The sequence below is a fragment of the Mustela putorius genome, unplaced genomic scaffold (genome assembly GCF_011764305.1).
Source record: "Mustela putorius furo isolate JIRA1106 unplaced genomic scaffold, ASM1176430v1.1 tig00000083_pilon_pilon_pilon, whole genome shotgun sequence".
NCBI classification, from domain to species: Eukaryota; Metazoa; Chordata; class Mammalia; order Carnivora; family Mustelidae; genus Mustela; species Mustela putorius.
In genome coordinates, this window is record NW_025421273.1 from 12,625,254 (window position 1) to 12,641,856 (window position 16,603).

Consider the following 16,603-nt stretch of genomic DNA (forward strand, 5'->3'; position numbering starts at 1 on the left):
GGAGCTGCAGGTGGGCGCCCTGAAAACAGCTGGGTCGAGGGGCAGCCAAGGTCACAGATGACCCGTGTCTGTGTGATGGGGTGGGGCTCAGTCTCCTGTTGGGGGAGCTCGCCCAGGGAAGGGCAGACGGGTGACAGTCTCTCTCTTCTCCTTGTGACAGGAGGCGGGGCCAGAGGCAGCCAGGGCCTCCCGGTCAACACCATCATCGACGTGGACCGCGTTGCGGGCCTGGCCCCCGGGCTGGGCGGCAGTGTCCCCGGGGTACGGGTGTGCCCCCAGAGGTCACGGACCAGTGGGGCCCTGACATCAGACCTCCCTAGCCTGAGTCCCTTCCCGGGTGCTCCTGCCAAGCCCAAGGCCAGCCCACATCACGCGACCTTCGTCTAAGGCTGCCTGAAGCCATGCCTCAGCAGCCGTCCCCCCGCCCCCACATCAGCACCACCCCAGCTAGACACGCGTGGACTCCCATGATCTGAGGAGACCACCCCAAGCCCTCCTGAGAGCCTTGAAGGGGCCTCCTTGGCCACCCTGCCTTCGGGAGCCAAACCAGGAGGTGCAGGGTGGCCTGGCCTCGGACACTCGCTCCCTCAGATCCTGTCCTCTCCTGCCCCTCAGCCTCCAGCCTTTCCTCAATAAATGAACTTTGGGGACCCCCCGAGTGTGAGCCTCGTACTGGGTGCTGGGGTCGCAGGCCTGCCCACAGGGAGTGTCTCAGGAGAGGGATAGAGGTGGTGACAACTCCCGGTGTTGAGGTCAAGGCTGGGTGGAGAGTGGAGCCAGCCTGACGGTGCTGGAGGCCGCGGCGGCTCACATGGGTCACAAGTCAGTGCAGGGCCCCGGGGGGTGGGGGCCAGGGAATGCCAGAGGGGGCAGGGCTCTGCCTGGAGACCCACAAGTCATGCCATGCCCTATGCTCCCCTGCCTGGGCTCTGGGGGCCCCAAGCCTGCTCTTGGCCTAATCTAGAGGGTCTGTCCGTCCGTCTGTTCGTCTGTCTATGGAGGGGGCCCTCACTGAGGTCCTGGGTGGTGTCAGGCCCCAGAGAGCAGCTGGAGCCTGGTCAGGAGGGCCTGTGGCCGGCCAGGTGGGGGCAGGACCGCTGGGGACTGTGGGCTGAGACAGCTCCAGTCACCCACCCAGGTCGCCCTAGTGGAACCCCCACATGGAGCAGCTGAGCGCTGAGGGACCCGCACCCTTCCCTCCACGGAGTCGCCGGAAGGGCCCAACCTGCGAATGTCTGGCCAGGCCAGGGAGGTTCTGAATCTTCTAGGGAGCAGGGCTGTGGAAGGGGCCGTGGGAGGTGTCAGAAGGAAGGGGGACCATCCCCCAATGTGCCAAGCTCTCGCTGTGTCCCCACAGGCACCACGCTCTCCCCCGATGCTCCTGCCCCTGCCCCGTCCCCGCACCCAATGTACTCCCCCGTCTGACACTCCTGCCCCCCACCATCCCCACACCCACCGTGCTCCCCTGCCTGACACTCCTGCCCCCATCCCTGAACCCACCACCCACCCAACTGGATGCCCCTCTCCACCTTCCTCCTCTTGCATGGATGGCAGAACGGCGGCCCAGAGAGCATGGTTTGGGGGTGCAGAGTAATGCCAGGCTGATCCCTTGAGGAAAGGGCAGCTAGCCCCTGCCCTGGCCCCTGTGGGCCGCTGAGCTGACTCATGGGGAACCTGTGCTCAGAAATGGCAGAGGAGGTTCCTCTAGCAGCTGTGCCTGTGGCACACGCATTGTAGGGCCCATGGGGTGGGGCAATGTCCGCATCCCAGGTCCCAGATGGAGAGAGCAAGGTGCATGCAGACCTGGGCAGGACCCCAAGCCAGGTCTCTGTGGCCCTTGGTGACCCTGGATGCCTGGCAAGAGCTCTTCTGGGGCCCAGCCAGGGCTCAGGATAAGGTGTGGGAGCCTTGGCCAGAGATGGGGACAGCACCAATTATCCAAGCTGTGAGGAAGCTAGTTCACTAGTTCACAAAGGGACAGCGGCCAGTCCCGTGGAGAGGTGGGGGCTGGGAGTCCAAGCCCCCACGGGCTGTGTGTCCTGCCAGACTTCCTGGAGGAGGCATCGCAGCTGAGACCTGAGGACCTGTCGGGTCCAGGGCCAATGTGGCTCATGCCAGAGGGGACAGCTGGGCCAGACAGGGTGAGCTGGGCAGCAGATGGGGGGACATGTGGGCCCAGTGCTGGAGGCAGCCAGGGTTAATCATTTCCAAGTGGCCTTGACCCCAACCCAACCTGCTCGCCGCTTCCACCTCCCGCCGCTCCTTGTGCCAGCCCAGGAGGAGCCATGGGGCTGTGGGCCTGGGGTCGCAGCCTTTGCCCCTCGCTGGGAATGGCCCTGTTCCTGCTGCTGCTGCTGCTGGGGTTTCATGGGGCTCAGCCCCAGGCTAGCAGGGTGAGCACTGACCCCGTTGCATGGGGACCATAGGCTCCCCATGCCCACTCTGGGTCCTGGGGCCGGGGCTGGGGAGGACTGGGGAGGGCTGTGGAGTGGGTAAGGGGCCCAATGTGCTGCAAGCTGGCTTTCTGGCCTCCAGCAGGCAAGGTGGGTGTGCTGGGCTGGCCTGGGGGACAGGAGGCCTGGGGATCTGAACTGCTGGGCCCCCACCGGGGGACATGAGGGCCACTCCCCTCTCTTTGGGCTGCTTTTGGGTCCCATTGTTTGGGGGGTGGGTAAAAGGAACCTCCGAGGGCCTTGCGGCTGCTTTTGTCCATCCCCCAGAACAGATCCCCAGAATCTGAGGCTGGAAGGCAGGGGTGCCCAGCCTGGGCAGACACCCAGCTCGCCCTAAACCAGCGGGCTCGGCAGGAGGGGAGGGGGACAGCCAGTGGCCAGGTTCCCCTTGGTTTCTACTCTAAGGCCTGAGGGCCCAGTATGGAAACTAAGGTTGGGGACGGCGATGAGCCCAGCCACTGGGGGGCTGAATGTGAGGGGGGCCACCTCCTACTGACACCATCACAGCCCTCTTGGCTCCTCCTAGAACCTGACAGAACCCCCAGAACCTAACGCCACAGTGAGCTCTGGGACCCCCATGATCCCTGTAACCTTGGTGACCCCTGTGAGCCCAGCCACGAGTGCTCCAGAGCCAGAGGGACCCGGTGGTACAGGACTCACCCCCCCACCCAGAGCAGCTCCCTCCAGCAGCAGCCCTGGGGGCCCAGGTGGGTCAGGAGAGCTTCCCGGAGGCGGTGGGCTACACCTGGGCGGGTGGGTTGGGAGGCTGGCAGGCGGCTGCTGGGGAGCAGGGTGTACGACATGGGGCAGAAGGTGCCCAGCGGGAGCCCCCTGACCGCCCTCCGCTCACCCTGCAGTGCTCACAGAGGATGGGCGGCCCTGCAGGTTCCCCTTCCGCTATGGCGGCCGCATGCTCCACTCCTGCACGTCAGAGGGCAGCGCGCACAGGCGATGGTGGGTCCCAGGCGGGGCGAGGTCCGCCAGCAGCGACCGCCAGCCTCCCCTCTTCCGGATCCCCACGGCCCCTATCCACTCTGGAGACCCCCCTGCCCTCTGCCCTCCCTCCCCAAGCCCAAGCCCCAGACCCATCAGGGAAGGAAGGCATGGGTGTGACTGGGGCGAGTTACCAGCAGCCGGCAGGGCATCCTGCCAGAGGCAGGCTGTGGGAGGCCTCGGAGCCGGGACCCACCTGTGTCCTCACCCCCAGGTGTGCCACCACTCACAACTATGACCGTGACAGGGCCTGGGGCTACTGTGCCCAGACCTCAGTGCCCAGGGAGGACCCAGGTGGGTGCTGGCGGGGGGTGGGGGGGGTGGGGAAGGGCCTGTGCTGCGGGAGGAGGGCTGTCCAGGCTGGGGTTGGGGGTAGTCTAAGGGAGTACTAGGGTCAGCCCGCTGATGGGGGTGGGAGCCAAGGGGACAGAGCTGACCTGGGACAGGGAGTCCTGCTTGGAGTGCAGAAGAGAACTTTGGGGTTGACCCCACTGCACCCCAGGGGGGCTGCAGGAGTGCAGAGGGTGGAACCCCCCCAGGCAGGACCCTGCCCTGTCCCGGAGCCACAGGGCTGCCTTGGTCATTGCTGGGAGTAAGGCGCCCCCTGGTGGTCAGGCTGGGCTCTGTGGCTGCACAGGTGGAACCCTGGGCAGAGATGAGGGCCCCTAGGGTCTGCAGGGTGCCGGGGGTGCTGACAGCCCCACCTGCAAGGATCCCAGGGCACACAGGAGGGGACTGTGCTGACTGATGGGGGCTGGGCTTCCAGTGTCCTGGTACAGAGCCAGAGGCCTGCTTGCCCAGGGTCTGAGCATGGCATGGGGTTGGGGGGGCTGCTGGGACAACAGGGAAGGTCTGCACCCCTTCTTAGGACTCCTGCACCCCAAATAACCCAAGGAACCCAGAGGGGCAGCATGAAGGCAGCAAGCCCAGTGAAGGCACTGAAGGCCTTGGAGAACAGAGAGGGTCTGGGGGAGATACCCCAGTGGGCCGGGTTCTCCCACACCTGCTCCCTACTCCTCCTGCCTGTCCCCAGCTGCCCCGGATCCCTGTGCCTCCAGCCCGTGCCTCAATGGGGGCTCATGCTCCAACACCCAGGACCCCGAGTCCTACCACTGCACCTGCCCCATGGCTTTCACAGGCAAGGACTGTGGCACAGGTGTGCACACCAGGTCCTGGGAAGATGGGTGGGGGAGGGGCCTGCCTGAGGGCAGCGGCCTGAGGGCACTCTGCAACCTCCCCCCAAGAAAAATGCTTTGATGAGACACGCTATGAACACCTGGAGGTGGGCGACCGCTGGGCCCGAGTGAGCCAGGGCCAGGTGGAGCAGTGTGAGTGCGCTGAGGGCCAGATCCGCTGCGAGGGCACCCGCCACACAGGTACGCCGTGGCCGAGGTGGCGGGCTGGCCCAGGGTCCTCAAGCCACAGGCCCCAGTGGGACAGCCCCGACCCTGCCCTCCCGCGGTGGGCACCCTCAAGGCCTGAGGCTGAGCTCCTGAGCCCTCCCCGCAGCTTGCCTGAGCAGCCCGTGCCTGAATGGTGGCACTTGCCACCTGATCGTGGCCACCGGGACCACTGTGTGCTCCTGCCCCCCGGGCCATGCCGGGCGGCTCTGCAACATTGGTGAGTGGGTCAGCCTCCTGGCCCCGTGCCCTGCGGCCCCCGGAGCCCAGGCTCACCACCCACCATGCCGCCCACAGTGCCCAGCCAGCGCTGCTTTGTGGGGAACGGCACTGAGTACCGAGGTGTGGCCAGCACCGCAGCCTCGGGCCTCAGCTGCCTGGCCTGGAACTCGGACCTGCTCTACCAGGAGCTGCACGTGGACTCCGTGGGCACTGCGGCCCTGCTTGGCCTAGGCCCCCATGCCTACTGCCGGTCAGCAATGGGGCCCCAGACCATCTGCACAATCAGCCCAATGCTGTTGCTAGGGGAGTGGGGGGGGGGGGTCCGTCAGGAGTTCCCTCACAGGGTTCTCCCAGGTCCCCTGGCCCCGGGCCCACCCGCCTTTCCATGCACCCCAGGAACCCGGACAAGGACGAGAGGCCCTGGTGCTACGTGGTGAACGGCAGCGCCCTCTCCTGGGAGTACTGCCGCCTGGTGGCCTGTGGTGCGTGAATGGGCTGCAGGCAGCTCGAGAACCCTGCTCCCACAGGAGTCACGGCCATTTTTCCCGCGTCTCTCCCCTCTTTGGAGCACCACTGCCCCCTCGGGAGATGGGGAAACTGAGGTTCCCTGGAGCAGGGCTCAGCTGAGGCCATTCGTCTGCCAGGCACAGGGGGTCTGAGCAGGCCAGCCAGTCTCCAGGTCCTCCGGGTGGCTCCCACCCAGCCTGAGCCGAGCTGAGGGCTCCCAGACACAGGAAAGGGCCGGTCAGGGGTGAATAATGGGGTGGGAGGGCCAGTAGCCTCCCCTGGAGCCAGACCGTGGGAGCGGGCAGCTCCGGGAGGCCAGCCTGCCCTCTGGCCCCCATGCCCCTGGGGCCACCCAGCCGGCCTGGGCTCTGAGGTCCCAGGCTGCTGAGAGGGACAGGAAGCCCTGCCAGACGTGCCATACCACTTTGCTTCCCACAAAGCCTGGTGACTGATTTGGTCTTGTTCTCCCCATTGTACAGAAGAGGAAACTGAGGCTCAGAGAGTAGATTGTGTGCCTGTGAGGGCAGAGCTGTCTGGGGTGGGGCTGGGGGTGGGTGAGGACAGCAGCCAGGACCCACTCTGGGCGGGGATGTGTAGAAGGAGCCCCAGCAGTGTGACCCGGTGACCTGTGCTCCCAGAATCCCTCACTAGAACTCCGCTCCGGACCCCTGAGGTCATGCTGAGACAGGCTGAGCCTGCCCCAGGGGGACGCCAGGCCTGTGGCAAGAGGCACAAGAAGAGGAGCTTCCTCCGGCCACGCATCATTGGGGGCTCGTCGTCCCTGCCGGGCTCCCACCCCTGGCTGGCCGCCATCTACATCGGGAACAGCTTCTGTGCAGGCAGTCTCGTCCACACGTGCTGGGTGGTGTCCGCGGCCCACTGCTTCTCCAGCAGGTGAGCGGCTCTGCCCATGCCCCTCACTGTGTGTTTCAGCCCATCCACTTGCCCTCCCCCAACTTGGCCACACACCCACCATGCATTCCACACCTTCGCGTCCACCATCTGTCAGCCTCCCACCCACCCATCTGCCACACACATGTCCCCACGTGTCCCCACAACCCATATAACCCCAATCTTTGGTCTCTCATTTTCTCGTGGCCCAAGGACCCCAGGTGGGGGTGGGGAAGACCTCCGTGTTCAGCCTCGCCCCTGCTCGGGGTCACTGCCCAGTCCTGCCCGGACAGTCATGCACTGGGTGGGGTAGTGGGGCGGGGGAAGTTGGGGATGCTGGGCACATTATGGGCAGGCCCTCCTCAGAGAAGATTCTGCCCCCCCATCCCTGACTGTGCAAGGGGGGGGGCACCTTTCCCCACCCCTCAGCAGGGACTCTTAGGCCCTGCCCACTCCATGAGCTGGGAAGGCAGACTTGGGCTGGCAGCTAAGGGAGTGGGGGTCAGGGATGCAAGGCCCACCTCTACACACCCAGAGGAGCCTGCCAGTTCAGAGCAGGGAAGGCCAGCCCCTCTTGGGCTTCACCCAGTGTGATGGGAACAAGGTTCCCCATCTGGGTGTCCAGACTAGGAGGCTCCCCAGGGGGGTCCAGTTGGAGAGGATGGCATCCCAGGGATCAGGGCCTGGGGGTTTGGCAGTGTGAGTCTGGCCTTCAGCCTCCATTGGTCACCCAGGGACTAAGGCATGGGTGGGGGCCAGTGGGTGCAAGGCCTGCCCTATGTGGAGCCTTGACAGGCAGCAGGCTTCCCACTGGGCCTGGGAAGTAGGGTCTCTGAGACTTCTCCAGTATGAATGAGATTGGGTGGGGGTTTAAGAGGCCGGGGGAGGGGAGCAAGCACCCATTCTTCACATCCAGGAAAGGGTTGGGGTTGAGGCAGGGGCGCTGGAGGTGAACAGATGGACTCTGGGTGGCTCCCCAGGAGGGGTATGCTCCTTTGGCAAAGAAGCAAAAGGGGCAAAGGACAGAACTAGGGGCCCAGAGCCGGTGGACATCCACCCTGCCCGGCTGCACACTCAGCCCTTCAGCCAACCCAGTCCTCCCATCCCTGGAGGCCTGCATTCACTGGCCGACCACCCCAAGAGCATACCTTTCCCCCCCGAAGTGAGACCTATGGATCACCAGCTCTGGCACTGGACTTGGGTTTCTGACCCTGCCCTGAGGCCAGGCACCAAGCCCCACTGTGTGCTGAGCTGGTGCCTGCCCAGGGCGTGGGAGCCCATTTTCCAGAAGGACCTAAGGCCTGGGAGGGCCCAGGGGCCAAGGTCCCACAGGGGCCTGGAGCTGGAGTCCAATGAAGGAGGGTCAGGCCTGGGTGGGAGTTACCCCCTTCATCAGGAGCTGGGAAAACAGAGGCCCGGAGAGGGAACGGGGGGACTGAACTGGGGGCCCAGGGCCTGTGCCCAGCAGGAATGAAGGGCTATATCGGGGAGACCCAGGCTACATAGGAGCTGGATCTGGCCACCAGGCCTCCACCCACTCAGGCCCCAATCAGCATAGACCCCACCTTGCAGGAAACCCTTAGAGTCACTAAAGGGGATGCATTAGAGATGGCACTGCCCAAGGTCGTGTGTGGCCACAGCCCACCATTCCCCTGTCCCTGCTCAGGCCTCTCCCCTGGGCTGCAGGGGACCTGCCCAGCATCCAGGATGCTGGAGCCGCAGCGGGTGGCGGGGAGGAGCCGAGGAGGGGAACTTGAGGGAAGGGATCTGGGGCGGGGCCTAAGGGGCCTGAGAGGCGGGGCTTGAAGGGAGGAGCCTGTGGGGAGGGGCTTGAGGGGCGGTGCCCGAGGGGAGGGCTTCTGGGGAGGAGCCGGTGGGGAGGGACCCAAGGGGCGGGGCCGGGGGGCGGGCCTGGGTCGTGCTGCCACCAGACGCCCTGCACAGCCCCCACAGGGAAAGTGTCTTAGTGGTCCTAGGCCAACACTTCTTCAACCAAACAACGGACGTAACACAGACGTTTGGCATCGAGAAGTATATCCCGTACCCTATGTACTCGGTGTTCAACCCCAGTGACCATGACTTGGGTAAGGCTTGGAACATGCTGGGGTGCACCAGAGCCATGGATGTGTGTGTGTGTTGCACACCCCAGGCCAGAGTCAGGAGAGGGACAGGGGTGGGTAGGCATCAGGCCCACCTGGGGAGAGGGAAAGGGAGGGAAGGGGCAGGAAAAGAGACAGAGGGGGAAGGGAGGGAGTAGGGGGAGGGGAAGGCAGCAAGGGAACTCTGTATGGCAGAGTGGCCTTGGCCTGGCAGGAGGAAAACCTGGCAGGCCAGCCTTGCTGAGCCCTGGGCCGGCCCCCCTGCTCCTCGGCCCCTGCAAGGACCCCCACGTCCCAGGCTGCCCTCTGGTCTCTCTCTCTCTCTTGGCCAGTCTTGATCCGGTTGAAGAAAAAGGGAGACCGCTGTGCCGTCCGCTCCCAGTTTGTCCAGCCTATCTGCCTGCCTGAGCCTAGCAGCCCCTTCTCCGCTGGACACAAGTGCCAGATTGCAGGCTGGGGCCACCAGGACGAGAGTGAGTGGGGGTGGGGGCACCGTGCCCCAGGGAGTGGTGGCTAGCCCCAGGGAGCCTTGCCCCGCCTGAGAGCACCCTGTTCATAGATGTGAGTGGCTACTCCAGCTCCCTGCGGGAGGCACTGGTCCCTCTGGTTGCAGACCACAAGTGCAGCAGCCCGGAGGTGTACGGGGCCGACATCAGCCCCAACATGCTGTGTGCTGGCTACTTCGACTGCAAGTCTGACGCCTGCCAGGTGAGCCAGAGCTCGCCCCAGATCTCAAGACTGCCTGCCCCCTGCTAGCATTTATCAAGGGCTCCACAAGCACCATCTTCTTTAGGCTGCAAGATGGAGGAGCTGCTTTACTTCCCATTTGATAGGTGCAGAAACTGAGGCCCAGAGAGGCTCTGCCACTCTTCCCAGGTCACACAACTCAGAAGTGGCAAGGGGGGTTTGACACTGGACCGCATGAATACAACAAGCCCCTCTGGGGGAAGTCAAGGCGGGCTTTTCAGAGGCAGGGGCATTGGCACTTGTTTTGAAGGGTGAATAGGAGTTTGGCAGAGGGCTGTTATTTCAAGTGGGGAGATTAGCCCAGAACACAGGGACCACCTGGTCCACATAGGATGTGTGCTGGTGCGTGGTTTGGGGAGCCAAGCTCAGATGCACGTTCCTGATCATGGAGTTGAGAGGAATCCATGGCAGAGTTTAGGAACTGAAATGACTAGTCAGATGCTGTCACAGTAGCCCTGGAATGAGGAGACTTTGTGTCTAGGGAACCAGGGGAAGGTGGGATAGTTCTTTCACTTGGAAATACCTTTGTCTTCTGTCCCCCGAGCTGTCAGGAAGTCTGCATTGGGAGCTCCTGGGGAGTCCTCCCCAAAGGGACATCGGAGACTCTTCAGGGATGTTTTCGGGGTTGGGGTGAGGGAGGCGGAGCAGGAGTGGGTGGTGGGGTGTTTCACGACTGCTGAGGAGCTGAGCTGGTGCCTGGCTCTGACCAGCAGCCCTGCCGCAGGGGGACTCGGGTGGACCCCTGGCCTGTGAGAAGAATGGTGTGGCCTACCTGTATGGCGTCATCAGTTGGGGCGACGGCTGTGGGAGGCTTAATAAGCCTGGCGTCTACACCCGCGTGGCCAAGTACGTGGACTGGATCAAAGACCGGATATGGCCCCCTAAGCGGCCTGCGGATCCCTCCTGAGACAGCCCCGGCCTCAGGGTTGGGCATCCCACCTCTGCGCTGTTCCCAGACTCCTAACAATAAATATGCTTCCAAGAACCAGGTGCACAGGGCCCACGCCTCTGCACCCCACCCTCCTCAGCCTTCCCTAGGGCAGCTCCCCATCTTTGCTTTCTCAGTGGAGAAGGGAGCCTGCAGCCCCAGGGTGGGGGGTCTGGCCCCAAGGCCCAGGGGGTCAGGGCAGGGCACCTAGCGTCCTTCTCCTAGCCTACCCACCTCGGGCCACCCCCAGGCAGCGGGGGCAGGAGCCCACACACGCTGGTTGCCCCAGGGCAGCGCACAGAACTTGAAGATTTAAGACAGGTAATTTGGAACTACATACCGGCCCTCATTCTCCTTGGAGAAGGCGCCCTATATGAGGCTGTCCCTTAGCACTGTTTCCTAGGGCGAAGGCCAGAGAGCCCCCCTTGCAAAGAAGCCAGCAGGCCCGCGTGTCAGGGAGTGGAGGGCAGTGGGGCACTTCTGGGCTGGAGCTCCTGGAGCCAGGAGGCTGCTGCCAGCGGGCCAGCACAGCTGGGGGAAGGAATCAGAGATGCCTGGAAGAGCTCCCATTCCAGGAAGAGGGAAGCAGCACCTGCAAAGGCCCTGAGGTAGTGGGGTGGGGCTTATCTGAATCAAAATAAGGAAGTGAGGCTAGAGACCTGAGAAGGCAGGGATGGGTGGTGGCTGCTGGCTGCAGTGGGGTACTGGGTTTGCTCCAGGGGTCCCTGATGGGGCTTCAGCAGGGTGGACAGGGGATGGCCTGGGAGTGTGGGGCCGGGCAGAGCTGTGCTGTAGACAGACCCCCTGCCCCCAGTGCCCAGAAGCAGTCCCTCGGGGGCTGGGAGCCCTGGTCTCAGGGAGAGGGCCGAGATGGCCCCACATTCGGTCATTCATGCCCACACCCACCCATCCCACTCTGGGAGGGGGACTCTCCTCCCAGAGCTGCTCAGAGGATGGGGTTCCTCGGCACAGTCCCCACACACCTCTCCTGCTCCTCGACCCCAAAGCCACCTCCTCTCCTGTCACCTCCACAGCCTCCACCTTAGACCAGGTCTTCCTGCCTTTGTCTGAGGTGACAGACCAGGACTTTCTCTAGGTCACTGCCCCCCCCACCTTGGAGCTTCCCCCAATCCCTGGGGCAGACCCTACCTACCTCCAGCCTGCTTCTGCCCCACACTGCTCCCCTACTCTGTGCTCTGGCCTCCCTCTGCCCATGCTCCTGCTGTTCCCATGCTTCTAGAATGTTCTCTCTCATACTGCCCTTCCCACTTCACCCAGCAGAACTCAGGCCACAACTGGACACTGTCCCGCGAGGCCAGTCCGGTGAGGCCCTCTCCCGGCCGTTCTCCCCACTGGCACAGACGTCATGGGCTTTGCTCGCCTTGGCTGTCTGGGCCACACCCCGAAACCAGACCGATGCCACGGGAACCAGGGCAGTTTTGCCTTCCTCCTGTGATGGGGAGTCCAGCGCTCAGCCACTTGTGGACCCGGGTTCCCTGGCTGCATCTGTTCCCCGTAGCAAGAGAGGAAGAGCAACCCGGAACTGCCTTCACTGGGGGTTCCTGCACGAAGCTCTTGGGGGGAGGGTCCCCCTCTCAGAGGACAGAGCCTGGTCCTGGGAAGGCCCAGGCAGGTGTGCAGGGCCGCTCTCTGTATGGTGGGACTCGGAGCCCTAGGGCTGCCTGAAACACTCTGCTGGAGCCCCACCACGTGGGTCCCACCCCAGGCCACTGAGGCCGGTGCTGTGGCTTCAAGAGCACCGGGAATACGGGGCCTCCAGTGGCCTGGGATTGGCTCTGCACACCCTGCATTGCCCCCTAACTCTTCTCCCCTGTGGGTGTTGAGTGTGGGTCTGTTAAAGTGGCGACTCCCGATGGGAGACAGTGTTGCGTGGCACCGAGCCGGCCGGCCTGCAGTGAGCCGCGTGGAGTCCATGCGAGTCTGGCATCTTCCAGCAGCCCCTCCAGGTCGCTGTCCATTCTCTGCCTTCTGCGCCCAGAGCTCTGGTGCCCCAGGAGGCTGATCTCCATGGATGGCATGGCTCCTGTGCCCGCTGGGTTTTTGAGGACACTGGGGAGCCCCCCAGCAGGTCAGAGGAGGGAGGAGAATGACACTGGGATATTGACTTCCCTGGCTACCCCGTTTGGGGGTCACCTCCATGTTACAGGGTGAACCATGTCCTCCTAAAATTCAAATTTTGAAGTCCCAGCCCCAGGACCTCAGAATGGGATCTCATCTGGAGGGAGGGTCATTACAGAAGTGATCAAGTTCCTGTGAAGCCGGGAGTGCGGGCTGGGACCCAAGAGGACTGCATCCCTAGAAGGAGGGGAAATGGGACACAGTCAGGCACACGGAAGTGCCACAGGGGACAGTAGCCATCTGCAAGCCAGGGACCTTCTGTTTCATGGTCCAGGGACCTCCCCCTCGTACCTACAAGCAGTATCCACTCCTCCTGTCTAGCCCCGCCACCCCCACCCCTGGTGACTCCCTTCCAAGACCACCGCTCTGAATTATCCTGATAGCGTGTGGCCTGGTGGGCCCCAGGGTGACGCCCACCCACTGAACTTTTTACAAGCTTTTTACCATCTGCTTGTATTTTGTTTAGGATTTCACATCAGGCTTGTGAGTGAGATTGGCCTTCTTTGCTGTCTTCAGACGACTCACAGGATCAGTTTCAGAGTGTGCCTTCTTTATTATTCCCCGAGGACTCCGGATAAGGCTGGAATGATCTCTCTCTGAAAGTTGGGGGACTCCTCTATGAAATGCCCCGGGCCCCATATTTCCTTTGCAGGATGACATTTTCCTATGGTTCAGTATGTTAATCATTACCAGCCTCAGGGAAAATTCTGTTTCTTCTTGAGCCAGTCACAGAGTTTGCACTTTTATGAATTGAGTGTCTGAACTTCGGCAGTGGGCCACAGAGCTGTTGGCATTCCCCAGTCCCTGAATCTCAGACGTGCCCGCGTCCTTCCTTTCTGTCGGCTGCTGGAAGGTTCTCCATGGCCGCCGGGCCTGCTGCTGAACATCTGCTTTACTCCAGTGGATCTTTCTTAAAACCCTTTTCCCCTCTGGCAGCTTTTCCAATCCCCTTCCCTGCGACAGGCCGTGGGGTCCCCGTGACGGGTGCCAACGTGGGTTCCCTCTCTCCCCCGCCCTGCCTGCTTGTCTGTGAGACTTCTGGTTGGTTCTTCTGGGCTGGGCTGGCTTCTTCCCTTAGCTGGAGGCATCAGTGGATCTTGGGCTGTCCCACTCCTGGGGGCCAATGGGCTCTTGGCTGGGACCATGTGGGGACGAGGCCATGTGTGGCTTCTCACCCTGCGGGTTAGCATAGGCTTGTTCACGTGAGGGGCTCTCAGAGTGTCTGTGAGCATTCCCACTGTGCCTCCTTTGTCAAAGCCTGCAGCTGACTGGTGGAGTGGCAGACTCGGTCTCCATGGACGGGGTATATGGCCTCATTTCCAGGGGTGAGGCTGTGGGGGCATCATTGCCACCATCTTTTCAAGGGATCACCCCCATTCTCTGTTGACTTGGGCTGCCCCGCTGGGGAGGAGACAACGGAAATGTATTTTCCCACCATTCTGGAGGCTTAAGTCCAAGATCAAGATTCAGCAGCACTGGTTTCTGGTGAGGCCTCCCTCCCAGACCACAGAGGGCTGCCTTTGCGCTGTGTCCTCACAGACTCCTGTGTGCATGCGCCCGGAGAGGGGAGAGAGATGGCTTTGTGTTCCCCCCTACTGGTGAGGCTGAAGTCCTGTGGGATTGGGACGCCCCCTCTTGACCTCACTTAGCCTGACTTGCCTCCTTAGAGACCCTATCTCCAAATACAGCCACATGGAAAGGTGGGGGCTTCAACCCATGGGTCTGGGGGACACGACTTAGCTCGTGGGATGTATGTGGGGGCTGGGCCTGGGAGTGGTGCTCGGACCCTCTGCCCGTGCACCCCTGGCCAGGCCTCCTCCCTGCAACCCCCCCCAACCAGGGGGTGCTGTGAAATATGAGTGAGCAAGGGGGGTGGGGGGGGACACGGGGCAGGTGCTATGTGTTTGTCCCCAGCCACACTGAGCTCCTGGAGGCCCAAGATGAGACGCCGGGCCTGGTCCTGACGATCCCTGTGTTTGTGACCCACGGCCATTTTCAGAGACACTCACACGCACAGTCGCACATGGGGGCCCATCATCATAATGAGGCCAGAAGAGGAAACTGAGACCAGAATGTCACGTGATGGTTTGGGTTCACCAGGTGGTGAGTGGAGGGGGTCAGGGGGTCGGGGGGAGCCTCAAGCGGCAGACGCTGTGTCTGCACAGCCAGTGATGGGATGATGGTGCCTCGTGGCCACAGATTCTGGCAGCAGCGGTGGCATCCCAGGCCACGATGTCCGGCAGCGGGGCCCCGGGCTGTGTGGCCCGCCCGCGGTGCAGCTGTCGTTCATGGCCGTGGGCTGCTGGGTGGGCGCCAGCCGTGTCCCATGGCTGCCAAGCCCAGCTGTGTGGCGGTGTGGGGCCGGGGTGGCATCCGGTCTCGGGGACAGTGCTGTGCATCCCTACTGCCCAGCCTCCCCAAACTCCCACGGACTCTACGGCCTCTCCTGGGTTCGACTGGAGGCCTGACGTGCTTCCAACAAATTCCTTCCTCCTTCCGTGGCCAGAGTCCTCTTCTGCCACTTGCAACCAGCAGCTCTGGCCATAACCACTGGGACAATGGTCCCTGTGCCCCTGGGGGACTGGAACAGAACACTGGAGGCTGGGTGGCTGAGAAGCAGACATTTGTCTCTCACAGTCCTGGACGCCAGAACGATCTGGGTGCGGGCATGCTGGCTTCCTGAGTGTGGACAGGCACCTCCCAGGGCAGGGGGTGGGGGGCAGCGCTCATGTGGCTGAGAGAGTGCGTCTCTCTGTGTCACTTCTTACAAGGACACTGTAAGGGCACGACATACCTTCCTCAGCTCACAATGAGCTTACATTGAAAATGTCGTGAGTCCAGAATGTATGGAACACACTTAAGCGACCGAACGCACAGCTCAGCGGGGCCAGGTGGCCACACACGCTTGGGACACGCACGTTAGCCTGCAGGTGAGCAGGACTGCCTGGCACGAGGCCTGTTCTAGAACACAGTGTCGGCCATCTCCTGGGTCTCCCTGGAAAAGACCAGCAGTGGGAATCTACAGGATGGTTTCTACTGGATGGGCATGGTTTCCCCACCATCCTAAGGTTGAAAAATCCTCAATGGGACAGTCTGTCACTGGGTCCCACGGGCTCTGCTCTCCTGATCTAATCACGTCCCGAAGGCCCCACCTCCCAGCTCCATCCCTCTGGGGGTTGATCTCAATGCTGAATCTGGGGTCCACAGTGGGAGCTGAGAGGCAGAGAGGCCCAAGTCCTCGGGGGAAGAGGCTCTCCCACCATTTAGCAGCCCGGTGGAGAGAGGGGACGCGCCTCGGCTGCATTTTCTGGGGCTAGCGGGGGAGCAGGTGCAGCTGCCGGGTGTGGCAGGACCTGGGTCAGGGCCAACTGGGGAATGCAGCAGGGGCGGCCCCTCCCTGCAGGAACGTCTGAGTGCCAGGCGCCCGGGCGCAGCGGATGTGTCTCTGGCCTCAGCCCCCGGCCGCCATCCGGCTCTAGGCCGGCTGTCCTGCGCCAGCCCTTGGGGGCCTGAGCTGCATGGGGGCATGAATGGGGCTCTGTGGCTGGGCAACTGCTCTGCCAAAGGCAGCACAGGTGATGTGGGGATGGGGGAGGTGGTGGCAGTGGGAGAAGCAGAGCTCTTTCTGTGCCTGGCATAACCCTGCATCGGAGTCCAGCCTGTGGCCCACCAGGGACCCACACTGTCAGGTCCCCAGGGACTAATGGGTAGAGGGTGTGCCCTGAGGGGGTGAACCAGCGGCCTTCTGCACCTGCACCCAGCAGGATGGCTGCTCCTTGGGGATCCCAAACCCCCTGCCCTCTCCCCTGCCTGCTGCTCTGAGTATTACACCTAAAGGGCCTGGATGGGGTAAAGACACATTCAAGCCCCACACACGCCAGCCTTCCTGCCCTGTAGGTGCTGAGTTCCCGGAACAGTGTTTACTCCTTCCCTCTTCACCCTGCTGGATCATAAGCCCCTCAAGGTTGGGAACCGGAAGGAGGGCACACTACTAGGATACTGCCCCCAGCTCTGCTGGTGCCCCCTTGTTGGATACTCCTGAAGCCGTAGGTGTTGGAAGCCATCTTGGATATGGGGGTAGATGTCCAAGGGGTACACCTGCCAGAGCCCCCAGACCACCTGGGCTCTGGAAGGACCATGGTCAGCCTGATTCAAGCTAGAGGATCTGGGATGGAAAATCCAAATGCTCAGAGCCCCCCACCTCCTGCTGTGAAGGGGGCTCCC

General features: G+C 62.9%; 2 protein-coding genes across 11 annotated transcripts in view; both read left to right on the top strand.

Annotated features, from left to right (window-relative positions):
* RGS12 (regulator of G protein signaling 12) overlaps positions 1–655 on the top strand; it is a 104,728-nt gene extending 104,073 nt beyond the window's left edge. For all 4 annotated transcript variants that reach the window (XM_045075113.1, XM_045075116.1, XM_045075107.1 and 1 more), the window contains one exon: positions 161–655. In XM_045075113.1, the coding sequence (XP_044931048.1) occupies positions 161–387 (227 nt within the window). In that variant the 3' untranslated portion in view covers positions 388–655. The remainder of the gene's footprint in view (positions 1–160) is intronic.
* Positions 656–1,972: 1,317 nt separating this feature from the next.
* On the top strand, positions 1,973–10,668 carry HGFAC (HGF activator). Of its 7 annotated transcripts, none has more exons than XM_045075157.1 (14): positions 1,973–2,393; positions 2,980–3,160; positions 3,311–3,407; positions 3,661–3,740; positions 4,480–4,602; positions 4,691–4,822; positions 4,956–5,066; positions 5,144–5,318; positions 5,465–5,550; positions 6,214–6,469; positions 8,411–8,550; positions 8,898–9,038; positions 9,144–9,273; positions 10,023–10,175. In XM_045075157.1, exons 1-14 carry the CDS (start codon positions 2,286–2,288, stop codon positions 10,063–10,065), a joined length of 1,803 nt encoding a protein of 600 aa, XP_044931092.1. In that variant the 5' UTR covers positions 1,973–2,285; the 3' UTR covers positions 10,066–10,175. The 7 variants fall into 7 exon arrangements, with proteins under 7 accessions (XP_044931092.1, XP_044931071.1, XP_004772292.1 ...); XM_045075136.1 differs by having other exon boundaries at positions 1,975–2,393; positions 9,125–9,273; positions 10,023–10,665; XM_004772235.3 differs by having other exon boundaries at positions 1,976–2,393; positions 10,037–10,665.
* The last annotated feature ends 5,935 nt before the right edge of the window (positions 10,669–16,603 follow it).

What these genes read in the sequence shown, in the direction of transcription:
- HGFAC (XM_045075136.1), top strand. Translation starts at nt 2,286, where the DNA reads ATGGGGCTGTGGGCCTGGGGTCGCAGCCTTTGCCCCTCGCTGGGAATG. An exon ending in AGTGCCCAGGGAGGACCCAG is followed by an intron (nt 3,741 to 4,479) that starts GTGGGTGCTGGC and finishes GCCTGTCCCCAG; the next exon opens with CTGCCCCGGATCCCTGTGCC. An exon ending in GCAAGTCTGACGCCTGCCAG is followed by an intron (nt 9,274 to 10,022) that starts GTGAGCCAGAGC and finishes GGCTCTGACCAG; the next exon opens with CAGCCCTGCCGCAGGGGGAC.